Consider the following 13920-nt stretch of genomic DNA (forward strand, 5'->3'; position numbering starts at 1 on the left):
ACAGGATTCCAGGTTGGAAGAAAGGTAGGCTACAAGATGTACTAAATAAATACATAAATGTACATGCAGAATGGTGTTGAGATTCCCCAACATGGAGTACTGTGTCTAGTTCTGCACATCACAGGTTAAGAAGGATGTTGACAAGCTGGAACGTATGCTGAGGATGGCGACCAAGATGATAAACAGTCTGGAAATGAAGCCTTATGGGGAATGGTTGAGGGAGTTAGGGATGTTTATCCTGGAGAAGACAAGACTGAAAGCCATCTTCAAATAACTGAAGGGCGGCCACATGGAAGAGAGAGCAAGCTTGTTTTCTGCTGCTCCAGAGGGTAGGACCCGAACGAATGTATTCAAATTACAAGAAAGGAGATTCCAACTAAACATTAGGATGGTAAGATGGTAAGAGCTGGATTACCTCGGAAGGTGGTGGAGTCTCCCTCATTGGAGGTTTTTAAACAGAAGTTGGACGGCCATTTGCCAGGGATTCCTGCATTCATCACCATTGCCTTTGACTTTATTTATGCTGGTGAGACTCGGAAAGTCATGATGTGGTTGAGCACCCATGCTTGCCTAATGTTGTTAGTGTAATTCCAGACAATTAATCTTGGAAACACAATGCAGCCCAAAATGATTAATTTCTGCATTTGTTTTATATTACTTTTGGATTGAAAAAAAAATGTGCAGAAGACAGAGCGGTAAGTGGATTACATCGGGAAAATTATATATTTTTAAAAGCTTATTATTCTAGTGGATTTTGGTAATACAAGCAGCAGCTTTCGCTACAGGAAATATAAAGATATACTTAATTAGATTTACATATCTTTTGTAGACTACTATATTCTCTGAGCTAATGGTATCTGGAGACTTAGAGAGAAGCGTAAACCAAAAGCTGCCTTCCTCTCCCCCTTCCTCCCCTCTCTCATCACAGTTTATATTTTTTGCCTTAATCCACGTTTCTTTGCTGGTAATTTGAACTCACATGAATTAGAATAGGGAATGCCAACCTTTTCATCCATCTTTTTAATCTAATGAAAAAGTAAACCTGCACCATTTTTTTTTATATTGTAAGTTTATGTTGAGAAATATCTATGGGAATAGGGCAGTATACAAATTTAATTAATTAATTAATTAATTAATTAATAGCAATAGTAATAGAAATACAGTGGTACCTCGGGTTACATACGCTTCAGGTTACAGACTCTGTTAACCCAGAAATATTGCTTCAGGTTAAGAACTTTGCTTCAGGATGAGAACAGAAATTGTGCTCCGGCGGCGCGGCGGCAGCAGGAGGCCCCATTAGCTAAAGTGGTGCTACAGGTTAAGAACAGTTTCAGGTTAAGTACGGAACTCCGGAACGGATTAAGTACTTAACCCGAGGTACCACTGTAGTAAAAGGTAAAGTAAAGGTACCCCTGCCCGTATGGGCCAGTCGTGACTGACTCTGGGATTGCGCGCCCATCTCTCTTAAGAAGCTGGGGGCCAGCGCTGTCCGGAGACACTTCCGGGTCACGTGGCCAGCATGACGAAGCTGCTCTGGCGAGCCTGCACCAGCGCAGCACACGGAAACGCCTGTAGTACTGCAAGCAAATATAGATGCTCCAACAACCTAATACTGCATATTCCTAATTCTGGAATATGCAGTGACTTTATGGAGACCTACAATACTTTTGCTCAGACATTTCAGGAAATTTTCACATTTTTTTGATGAATATGTTGTTTTTGAACTTTCTGTTATTTTGAGTTTATCTGACCCCGCCCCCACAAAATACTCCATTTCTAGCTTTCTGGCCAGCCATTCAATTTTTGTTCTAAGCTAAGGTAGTGGATCTTGTGCCTTAATGAAGGCCATTCTGTGACTCCTCCTCTTATCCTAATATTTTCTGATGTGAAATGCATGATGCTTTGTCATCGCACAAATGAGTTTTCCCACTGCCACTCCACACAATTTGCTGCCACTCCACACAATTTGCGGTCCCATCTTGCTGGGTGGGAATTGAAATATGACAGTGGTTTGTATTGGTAATCACTATCAGTAGGAAGAGAGAGGTACTTCTGGTGGCTGCCCAAAGTCTACTTCCAGCCTGTGACTTCATTTTATTTGCTGTGATCCAACTAATGTTGACTATATGTTGGCTGCTTTTCATTCTTATGAATGAACAGCCAGTACCTGCACACAAGGGCATTTCACTATTGACACAGCTGAAAAGATTAGATGTTCCATGCTGCAATGAAAATGTGAATCCAGCCTCAAATCTAGATCAGCCTTCTCAATCTGGAACCATAAAGATAAAATTCTCATCAACCCCAGAGCTAATGGCCACTGCATATGTTGTTGTTGTTTAGTCGTTTAGTCGTGTCCGACTCTTCGTGACCCCATGGACCAGAGCACGCCAGGCACTCCTGTCTTCTACTGCCTCCCGCAGTTTGGTCAGGCTCATGTTTGTAGCTTCGAGAACACTGTCCAACCATCTCGTCCACTGCATATGGAGGGCACCATATTGGGGAAGGCTGATGTAGGTGGTATCTAAAATGCAGAAACCCTAAGCTGCCTTGCAAAGATCAATACATAAAGATAGAAGTGAACCTCATTGTCTTCAGATAAGTCTCACTAAGCTCACTAGGACTTGCTTCTGAGTAAACATGCTTAGTGTCTCATTGCACTGCCAGTTATGCAATATTTAGTAGCAAGTGGGATCAGTTTTAATTGATTCTTCCAACCAACTCAGCATGTTTGATTTCTTTATTAGATGAAGATTCCTGTCTTTCTAGATGGAAGTTGTTAGAAACCCTTATGTTACCATATTATAATTTTGTTGTCATACTGACAGAGTCGAGAACTTTTGTGTCTTCCAGTTAATCTAAATAAGAAAACGTTCATTATAATTTTGTACAAGATGCTGATTGTAGCATTTTTTAATTCAAAGAAACATCATGAAAATAGGGCCATGGGTGAGAAGCTACATCTCTCTATAGATGTGACATTCAGCCCCCTAATATGTATCTTTACTTGGAAGTAAGTCCCATTGCATTCAGTGGGGCTTACTCCCAGAAACTTTTATATGCGATTGCAACTTTAGTTGTTCAATATAAATGCTTAAAAGGAATTGAATGACCGAAATATTTTGGGTAATGACTGCAAGTATTTACATTTTTTTTTGGTTTAAGACACCTGCTTGAATAAGCAGCTAAGTGGTTGGAGGTATGAGTAAGAACTGGTTTAGTCTTACAGTAGAATATGAAAGTAAATTGTCAGAGTGAATTTTAAAGATAGAAAATAAAGTTACAGTTAGAGACATAGAAAAAAATGTAACACCTTGTTAAATTGTATTTCAAAGCACCTCTGACAAGAGCCTCAAAGGTATTAACGCAAGTTTCCAATTATTTTTGGAAGCTGAACTTAATTGTATCTTTTAAAGATGAAAAATGTCCTGATGAGTCTAAGCCTTATGTCACACATCAGAGTGGAATTTTTTTTTTTTTTTTTGGGGGGGGGGTGTTGAAAAATCTTTCACAATCCTTTCTAAACTTTCTTCCCAGAGCAAAAATGAATCACCTCAGCTTGTTCTTTGCAGCTTGTGGGTTTCTAGAGATATACCACTTGGGGGCAGCATTTGCTCTTTCCAAACATGGCAAGAAATTACTGGAGGTTGTGAAGGCCTTTGCAGGAGCTTCTTCAGGATCTGTGACTGCCACTGTTCTTTTAACGGTGCCCGATAATATAGAGGTAATTGAAAAAGAACCTGCAAATCTTTAAAAGATAGCTTAAATCTACTCATTTGGGATGCTATCAACTGAAATCATAATAATATGACCAGTATCTTGCGCACCTACAGTGCAGCTACATGCTTTTGCTAGCATATTCCAAATTAAACATTTTGGAGCAGTAATAGATTTATGAAACATACTCTTATCTTTTACTGTCACCCTTTTGCCTATATTGTGTGTTGCAAGATTATATGTGGGGAAATGGGCAGTGACGGTGAATATTTTTTTTTTACCTATACAAGTACTTTTCTAATTCTTACTCGGTTACTTTGTAGTATGTATGCAGAAGTAAGTATTTGTGACGATCGGTCATGTAGTTCCAAACAACAGTCTCCCCCTTCCCCCGCCGCCTTTTAAAAAATTACTATAGCCTGTTTAATTTTGTGTCAAAGGCAACATAGGCTGACATAGCTAGCGGAATTGGCACTGGCCAATGTAGGCACAATCTGTTTGTAAAAATAATGAAAACATTATTAGTAATTAGTAATTGTAATTGCTTATTCCTGGTAATTATTGATTTGTCATTTTCAGTTTCCCTAATTGGTAGCTAGAGATAACTAAGAAAGCAAAGCTATCTATGACACATATATTTTGATGATGATGATGATGATGATATATATATATATATATATATATATATATATATATGGGACGCGGGTGGCGCTGTGGGTAAAACCTCAGTGCCTAGGACTTGCCGATCGCATGTTCGGCGGTTTGAATCCCCGCGGTGGGGTGCGCTCCCGTCGTTCGGTCCCAGCGCCTGCCAACCTAGCAGTTCGAAAGCACCTCCGGGTGCAAGTAGATAAATAGGGACCGCTTACCAGCGGGAAGATAAACGGCGTTCCGTGTGCTGCGCTGGCTTGCCAGATGCAGCTTGTCACGCTGGCCACGTGACCCGGAAGTGTCTGCAGACAGCGCTGGCTCCCGGCCTATAGAGCGAGATGAACGGGCAGGGGTACCTATACACACACACACACACACACACACATATACATATATACACATAATCATCAAAAGATCTCAAGGTGGATCACAGATCTTCACAGTGGTGTGAAGGTACTCATAGAAGCCAGGAAGATTAGAAGCAGATTCTTCGTTTCTGCAGATTCTTCTCATTTTCTGCCCCACAACCTTGCATATACAGTGGTACCTCGGGTTAAGAACTTAATTTGTTCTGAAGTCCGTTGTTAACCTGAAACTGTTCTTAACCTGAAGCACCACTTTAGCTAATGGGGCCTCCCACCACCACTGCTCTGCTGCCGCACGATTTCTGTTCTCATCCTGAAGCAAAGTTCTTAACCCGAGGTACTATTTCTGGGTTAGCAGAGTCTGTTACCTGAAGCGTCTGTAACCTGAAGCGCCTGTAACCCGAGGTACCACTGTACTTGGAAGCCAGCAGGGATGGAGAGCCTGTGGCTCATCCAATATTGTTGGATTGTGGCTTCTCTTGGGTCTGATGGGAGATGTAGTCCAACCACATCGTTAGAACCTAAGGTGCCCCACTCCTGCTCTAGTGTGAACCACCAGCTGGTCCTGCAAACTGATGGAGATGAGGGAGAGCAATCAACCTGCAACTGTACGGTTGATGCCAGTGATCGTAGCTAGCGAACTGCTTGCTTGCACACTGTGGTGTTCCATTGACCACCACACAATGCTTGTAGTAAGGGCAGACATTTTCCTCCTTGCTCAAATGCTCCGTAGCAAAGCTGCTTAAGAAGCTGCCCCTTGTGTATATCTTTCCCTTAAAGAAATGCGGGAAATTGCGTTTAGGCATGCCAACATGGACTCTGCCTGATAAGCTCAATGGGACGCACATCTAAGGGAACATTTCGATTCACATCCTGATAATGCGACTTCTCAGTGTAAATCTACCCTAACAATCCACCAACCCCTGCAACAGAATATAAATCTCAATGAATCTGACACGAAGTGGGTTCATGATAATTATCTGCACTAGTGGAACTTCAGTATCTGCTTCAGAAATCAGAACTGCTAAATACAGCATCTATAATTAGAAATGTATTTTTTAACAACACAGCAATTCAGTGACTCTATGGAACGTGCTGCTTGCAGTACGTGCTAACAATGTTTGTGACTGCATTTCAAGGCAAATGCCATTTTCTTTAAATCGCAGTACAATGAAGTTTCTGTTCTTCCCCTTTCAGTTATCTCAATTTTACTGCTGCTGGTTCTCGCTGAAGCCCAACAGCAGTTTATATCTGATCAGGAGTCATCTGTTGAACCTGCCATTTGATCTAAAAAACACACTACCACCCTGGGTTCTCTGTTTCATATTTTCCCCAGGCCATTGCCAGTACCCTTGGTCACACCCTTTCAAAGGCTTCTGCAAGGGTGGGAAATCACTGCTGTTTAACTAATTTTCTCTTAAATTTCCACTGTCGTGGGTATTGCCCATATGCTACCTGCAGCTGTTTAAGCTGTTTTTGCATTTTAATGAGCATTCATCTTAGTAAATTACAACTCCTAGTCTGTGGCATTAAAAATAACTGAAAATTGTCACCCACAGCTTTCTGTGATTTAAATCTGCATGATTCTTTCAGTCTATTCAACGATGTTCTTTGCTTGTGAAGGATCCGATAAGAGTTTCTCATTCAGTACATGGTCTTTTGGCTGACTAGAATTTCAGGTGTCACTAAACATTCCATCCAAGGTAGTGATTTGTAGGTAAGCATAAATGAAATTGTGTCTCTTTGCAGATTAATTTGATCATGAGAGTCCTAAGAAATGTGGATTCAATGGTAATAAAAACAAATACAAAAACTGCCTAATCTTCCCCACTCAACTAGCTTATGATGGTACAAATGTTTTTATTTCAGAAATATGTTTTGCTTTGTAGGGTTTGTAAGAAATGAATAGAAAAATAGCATTGTACATAACTATATTTTTTAGGGGGGGGGGGACTTTTTCAGGAGTGTACCAAAAATACCTATGAATTTGCAGAAGATCCTAGAAAACTACACTTTGGACCACTAACACCAAGCTATGACAAAACTTAGTTGGGTATTTCTTTTTACAAATATCCTCTTAAATTTGGTTTCATGTAAAGCCCCAGAGAAATGCTACTGAGAGGATTCTGTGTGGATGGCGTCTTGTAATAACTGTGGAGAAACAGCGCTTTCCATCCTTCCTAAATTATTTAGATGGTGTTTAATTATTAAGGCTGACTAATGTTTATCATTCTATTTTTCTGTAGGGGCTGCATTGATTCAATTCTTCCTCCTAATGCTCATGAGATAGCAGAAAATCGGCTCTTTGTATCAGTCACTAGTGCTAAAAATGGAAAAAAATCATTTGCTTTCAAATTTTGCCTCCAGGGAGGATCTTGTTAAGGTAGGAGAGCTGCAGATCACGTCTATAAATGGAAATGAACGACTGTCTCCAGGGTCTATGTGTTTGGTTTTTTATTAACTGTGTCCTGAGAACTCGTCATTCAGTTCAGTTGAGTAACTATGTTGCTTCAAGAAGGACTGCTGACCTGTTTAAAGTAAGAACTGCATGATCTAATGCTTCTGCAATGCCCACAATTGGCCCTATTTTATTCCTTTAAAAATAATGATTCCCCCTGTGATTTTGTAAGTACGTAAAAGAACTGGTTCTTATGTCAGAACAAAATGCTAACAAAAGGCCAAGACAGGGCTTGATAATCATTCCAAGAAAGCAAGAGACATCTACCGTATTTTTCGCTCTATAAGACGCACCAGACCATAAGACCCACCTAGTTTTTGGAGGAGGAAAACAAGAAAAAAATATTCTGAATCTCAGAAGCCAGAACAACAAGAGGGATCACTGCGCAGCGAAAGCAGCAATCCCTCTTGCTGTTCTGGCTTCTGGGATAGCTGCGCAGCCTGCATTCGCTCCATAAGACGCACACATATTTCCCCTTACTTTTTAGGAGGGAAAAGTGAGTCTTATAGAACAAAAAATACGGTATATGTATCACAATGCTCATCCAGCTTGTAGGATGTCCCTATTTTCATCAAAGAAATGTTGGAGGGCATGGAATAGGATTTCCTCACTGCTATTTTTCTAGAAAAAAGAGATGTCACAAACTCACCATGAATGCCTCCCTCTTTCTCTTAGAATGGCAATGGCACCTACCTGAGAGGTGCCAGAACTGAGTTCTGGTGATTTCCCACTGAAAAAAAGCCCTGGATGTCCTTATTTTTGCAGGAGAAATGCTGAAGGGAATGGAATAGGATGTTCCTATTTTCATTTGACAAATGTTGGAGGGTATTAAAAAAATTGTCCAGTAGCACCTTAGAGACCAACTAAGTTTGTTCTGGGTATAAGCTTTCGTGTGCATGCACACTTCTTCAGATACATTGAAACAGAAGTCACCAGATCCTTATATGCGTCAGACCAACATAGCTACCTACCTGAACCTAGAATCGTTGGAGGGTATGTTCTTCTTTAGTTAGGAAAAATATATAGACTACTTAATCAGAAGAGATGCCCCTTTAGCCACAGCATAACTCTTGACACCCCTGTAGCTAACCTGGCCTGCTAATCTTCAGATACGAATGGTATTTTTAAAGTGGGATTTTGTCGCAATGGTCCTCTGCAAGGCTGGAGTGCTCTGCTGAATGATGGTTTAGAGGATGAGAAAGACAGACCTTTATTCATTTACCCATCCGCTTATACTTTGTGTGGTTGATGAAGCAACACCAGGCCCTCTAAAATGAATGAGCGCAGCATAGTTACATAGATTTAGATACCTGAATTTACTTGCAGGTGTATATTCCATTAAGCTTAGTCTTCATGCTTCATGTGCCTCTTTTAAGTGGATTTTAACTACACCCTATTTCACAATATCGCTCCTGCTTGTAATATATGTGTGTGGATTACGAGAAATAATGTCTCCAAATCCAATAGCCTATGAATTATTAAGGAGTGCGTTTGAGGGTCTGGTGCAGCAAGAGAAAGCAGAGTAAATGTTATTTCTGGGGGGATGAGGGAGCATCTTAAATGGAGAGTTAAGCTATCCCTGCTACTGTTGCAGCCACAGATAGGGAGTTTTGAAACACCCAAGGCTGCTTTTCCCTTCTTGGGGGGGGGGGGTCACCCTGTCTAGTTTCAGCTGGATCCCTGCTGGCCCATTAATGCTCACCATCCCTTCCTGAAGACTTTTGAAACTTCTCCTCCTGCAGCTTTGGATCTTTAAACCTGCAGGAGGACTCTTTTCTCATTCCGCTCTGGAAGTTTTGTCCTTGATCACATGGACGTCAAGAAGCCACAGATTGTAAACAAAGAGAAGAGGCATTGGGGAGTTGCTAAGCAATCCTGATGTAGGAAATTCTGCCATTCAGCTTAGCTTACGGTGATGTGTGTGGGATAGACTGTTGCCTGTCTTGCTTATATACTGCTCCACTTAAGGCTATCTATCGAACTTTTAAGTCAAAATAACAATAAAATAAATATAAATACGACCACCATCTCTGGGCTCCGACCTCTGATTTGGACCTGTCTGTCAGTTCTAATTTTTGGCTGCCTAGGAAGTCAGTTATCTTGCTAAACTCATTATGCTTTATTGGCACTGTTGGCAACCAAATCATAAAAGCTCTTGTTACGCTCTGATGGCTTCCAGTGAATCATTCACACAGCTTGCAGCACTCAATAGGTAATAAACACTTTCAGGGGCACCTTAAGAATGGCGTTGAGAGGATGGAGAAGGGAAAGTGGGGTAAAGAAGCAAGGTGTTCTTCACACACACAAAAAGGTTCATTTGGAAGTGCAGCAAAATCTTGTATCTGATTAGCATCTCCAAAGGGAAATTTTGAAGTTTAGTGACAGCAGATCCTAGATTCATGTAATTTCAAATAAACAGTTGACTGCATGGCATGCACTTGGCTGATAGATCAACAGAAGACAAGCACAAGTAGAATAATGAGACAGAGGTTGATAGAATGTATCTGGATGGTTTTTGTTTCCCACTTCAATCAATCTGGCCCTGCCCCTCTGCTTTTTTGTTTTGTTCTTGGCATGTGTGCAAGTATTCCTCTGCCTGGAGATGCACGTTTCTTTAGAAGATCCTGGAAATGTGCAATAATCAATGTTATCATTCTCAGTTATCATCATGCTTTTCAGGTGGGGGAGATGGGCTTCATGGAATATCCATTTCAATTATTCTCCTTTTTTTCTTTCACTTTTTTTAAAATACTGAGATATTGTGCAAGAGTGATATCTATCTATCTGATTAAGGCTTGCACAAGAGGGATGGAGAGGTCTTCACAAGACCTCTGTATCAAAATACCTTTTGAGCCCCATGCATGTATTTTGATTAGGGTCTTAGGTAATCCTTCACTTCTACTATGTGAAGCTCTTAAGAGCACAACTTCGCCTAACTGGATTGCTGAAATTAGAACGTGCCTTAGCAAGTTGCCATTGGCGGAAATAGACGTTTGTATTGTTTGGGCTGCAAGAAACAAAATGGCTGCAGGGAGTTTGGGTGGAAGTAGGAGTGTAGTATAAAACACCACCCACTGGAAACATCACTATACAAAGACAATGTGCTAATGAGCTTCCACCCCAACACTGACCTCAGATTTTATAACAGGTTATTTTTACTTACTGAATTTTCTGCAATAAGGCAAATCTGGATTTTTTTAATGTTTATGCTGGCATTTTGATGTTGTTGTGGTGTTGTCACTGCAAAAAACAAGAAGCAGTACCAGTTCTACCTTATTAGTATTGTTTTATTTATTAGATTTGTATACCAAAAAACTTGCATACGTGAGGTAGTACTGATTCTACTGTGAACTTCCATCTGGAAGCCCCTTCAGTCACTCAAATGCTGGCACAAGGAAGATGCAAGGCTTTAGCAAATTGGAGGAAACTTCGTCATGACTTGGTGTGTGGTGTTCTGAACTGTCTATATACACAGAACTGAAGTGAAATAAATCCAAAGGGTACCTAAGCCATGAGCTGGATCCAAAAAGATCAAGAGTTTGGGCAGAAAACAATGTCTTCATCTTTGAAATATTGTTGCTATATTTGCATTCTGTATGTTCATGGCATTACAAATTTGATGTTAATTTGAAGCCAAGACGTTGCACTCACTCAAAACAACACCAGTGATTAAGGGCTGGCTTTGTCTTATTAGGAACAGACTGTTCTGATTAGAAATAACAGCGACAATTAAAAAACCTAAGAGTCTAGTTATATTATAATGAAGGTTTGCCAGTATGGTACCTATGATGCTGCTGATCTTCTGAGTCCCTGCCCACCTCACTGCTCCTTTTGTTATTAGGTGGCAAGGATGGTTATGATTTTTTTACTCCCCATTTGAAAAGTACATAGAGCTGAAAGAGGCACTCAGAAGACTGGTTATGTTTCCTACTTCCTCTTTCAACTCAGTGTGCTTTTCAAGGCTCAGACTGGGACCTGAGCTGCTAAATTGACAGCAGAGAGTGGGGGAGGTGCAATCTGAGATGCTGTAGGAAGGGAAATGGTGTGACTGTGGGGAGGAAGGAAGAGGAAAGAATGACCCCACCAGTCAGGAGAACGAATGGAATACCGGATAGAAAGATAGATGATAGATGATAGATAGATAGATAGATAGATAGATAGATAGATAGATAGAAAGATAGATAGATAGATAGATAGATAGATAGATGATAGATAGATATAGATAGATGATAGATAGATAGATAGATAGAAAGATAGATAGAAAGATAGATGATAGATAGATAGATAGATATAGATAGATAGATGATAGATAGATATAGATAGATAGATGATAGATAGATGATAGATGAGAGAGAGGGATTAAATCCATTAAAATGTGTGGGTTGGCTTTTTTGTTTTTGAAATTGCATCTTTTTGCACAGATTTCACCTGCCCATCCATCATCAAATCACAGATTGCATCTGCCCCCATTGACATTACTCTAAAAAGTGTGGAACTGGTGCTTCCTACCAGTGCCATAGTGTAAAAACATGGATGTGAGACATGGACCTTTATAAATCAGAATTTTTACGTAGGAACTCCTGAAAACAGTCATCAGATTATAGTTCACTTCTGTGTCCACATTTGTATTCTTGGTGGTTTTGTTGTCCTCCTATGTAAAAATCATGATATATGAAGATCAGTGTCATGACACTGGCGGATACTGATCAATTCATTCATGAGCAGGCAAATGAGGCTGTTCTGCTTTGGTGATCACTCATTGTCAGGGATCAGGCTAGGGAGTACTACTCTGATGAGGAGTGGTGGGAACCCCTCTCTCTCCCTGCTCAGAACAAGGATTCTGGGGCTCCACTTGAGCAGGAGAGTAGTACTGACCTGGTCACAGTTCGGAAGACGGGAGTTGGACAGACTCAGGAGGCGAATAACAAGAAGAGACAGAACAGGGGGAGAGTTAGCTGAATCTCCCTCACTGGAAAGTATACAGCCTCTTAGTCCCAGGGCTAGAAGATTGGATAAGGTAACTTCTCAGAAGGCTAATTGTTTGAGAGATCGGGTAAATAGGAGACGGGAAGACGGAAGTGACTAGAGGGAAGTGGGAGGCAGCAGTGGACCATATGTCCTTCCATGAACATGGTCATAATGGTGTGTCCATAAGTGCTTCCAAGCATCTATGGTTGGATGAGGGCAGTTGTAAATTCACAGCCCTTGGTCTTCTAATTTTAGGGTTGCTGGATATTTTTTTTAATGATAACCAACATCCAAAGTATACAATCCTTAAAGTTGAAACCACCCTGATCTTTCTGGATGGCCTGATTTTACTGCCATGCTGTTACTATGGTCACCCACTTTACTTTTAGAGGGAAATATGTGATAAAGCCCATTTGCCATGACTTGAGCTACTTGGAAGAAGGACCAGATAAATGATAATAAAACAGTAAGTGTTGGATACCGCCCTTCAAGAAAACTTGCTATAGTTAAGGATATGTTACCTCAAAGGAAAACTAGCCCAGAGAAAAGAAATGGTCCCGATCCTTCATTTGTCTTTTTCCTTAGAGAACTTTGCAAGACTCCACCAGGCTCTTTTCCCACTGAGCCAGATGATGATGGTATCGCTATACCAGGAAGGATATGATGATGCCATACATTTTTTTTACTAAAGGAAAATTGGTTTGAATAGATTATGTGTGTCGGAAATTAACAAAGTCTGATGGCTGTCAGAGCAAAGCTACAAACACTCCAACAGAGCCCAAGGGATTGCTGTCACAATTTCTGTTTATCTAAAACGAATGCCATAGGAATTGCATCTGTCGCTGTCAAACAAGTGTTTATATATAGGTGTATTGGATGGAATTTGTAAACAGGTTTGGATGCAATGGAATTGTGCTTGCATAGTAAGAGAATCTGTTTAATAGGGCAGTAAGAAAGAAAGAAAATCAAAGGGTTTTTATTTTTCTCGCCATGGAAATGCTCAAAAATGATTTGCTGACATTAATTAGATTTTAAATATGTGTTCAGTTTGTGGCTGGAAAATATACACTTTCTACACAGAGTTGCAAACTCACGTTCTTTGCAAGTAATCCTGTTTGTGTGCCCATTAATTGACTTAATCATTTTCGTTTTTATTGTTTTTTTCCCTGTGTACTCTGAAGCATGAACTCTAATTATAAAGAGGCAGTGGGATACAAAACAGCTTAATTGCATATCTTTTAATTGTTATGCATATGGATTTTGCTATTAGTACATCTTGTTCTTCAAATAAACTGCATAACTTTCTGCATTTGGATTTGCGTAGTGCAGTGCTTCAAATGACTAATTCTTGCTTTCTGTCACGTATAATTCTTTGCAGAAAAATGGTGGCAGTTAAATTTATTTATATTTGTTGACAAAGTTCCCCCAAAGGAGGGAATTTGCCCAAATTGAAGTAGGAGTCATGCAGGGCTTAAGTTTCCAGTGGCAGTTGTTCTCGCACTATAATGTCAGAAGACCCGGCTTCCTGTGGTTAGCAGGGAGGGAGCCAATCAGCCTTCTTGGTTGAGTGAGGCTGCCATTTTGTGACCCAGGTAGTCCTCAGGACCTGTCTCAGTGTATTCATTGCTTCTGACCATCACATCTTTGGGGCACCACAGGAATGATCTTGCTCAGATTATATAATTTATTGGATTATGAATAAGTTTACAAGCACAATTCAAAGTGTTGGTGCTGACCTTTAAAGCCCTAAACGACCTCGGT

At 40.4% G+C, this 13920-nt stretch overlaps 1 protein-coding gene across 1 annotated transcript; it reads left to right on the top strand.

Annotated features, from left to right (window-relative positions):
- Window positions 1-3544: 3544 nt before the first annotated feature.
- PNPLA4 (patatin like domain 4, phospholipase and triacylglycerol lipase) lies at window positions 3545-12868 on the top strand (the record flags this gene model as incomplete). Its single annotated transcript, XM_083439024.1, is given in 7 exon segments — window positions 3545-3724; window positions 6696-6779; window positions 6981-7067; window positions 7069-7116; window positions 8118-8184; window positions 12745-12836; window positions 12839-12868. Coding segments are annotated over 7 exon segments (588 nt in total).
- Window positions 12869-13920: the final 1052 nt, after the last annotated feature.

The sequence above is a fragment of the Podarcis tiliguerta genome (assembly GCF_965153285.1).
Source record: "Podarcis tiliguerta genome assembly, chromosome: 4".
Taxonomy (NCBI): domain Eukaryota; kingdom Metazoa; phylum Chordata; class Lepidosauria; order Squamata; family Lacertidae; genus Podarcis; species Podarcis tiliguerta.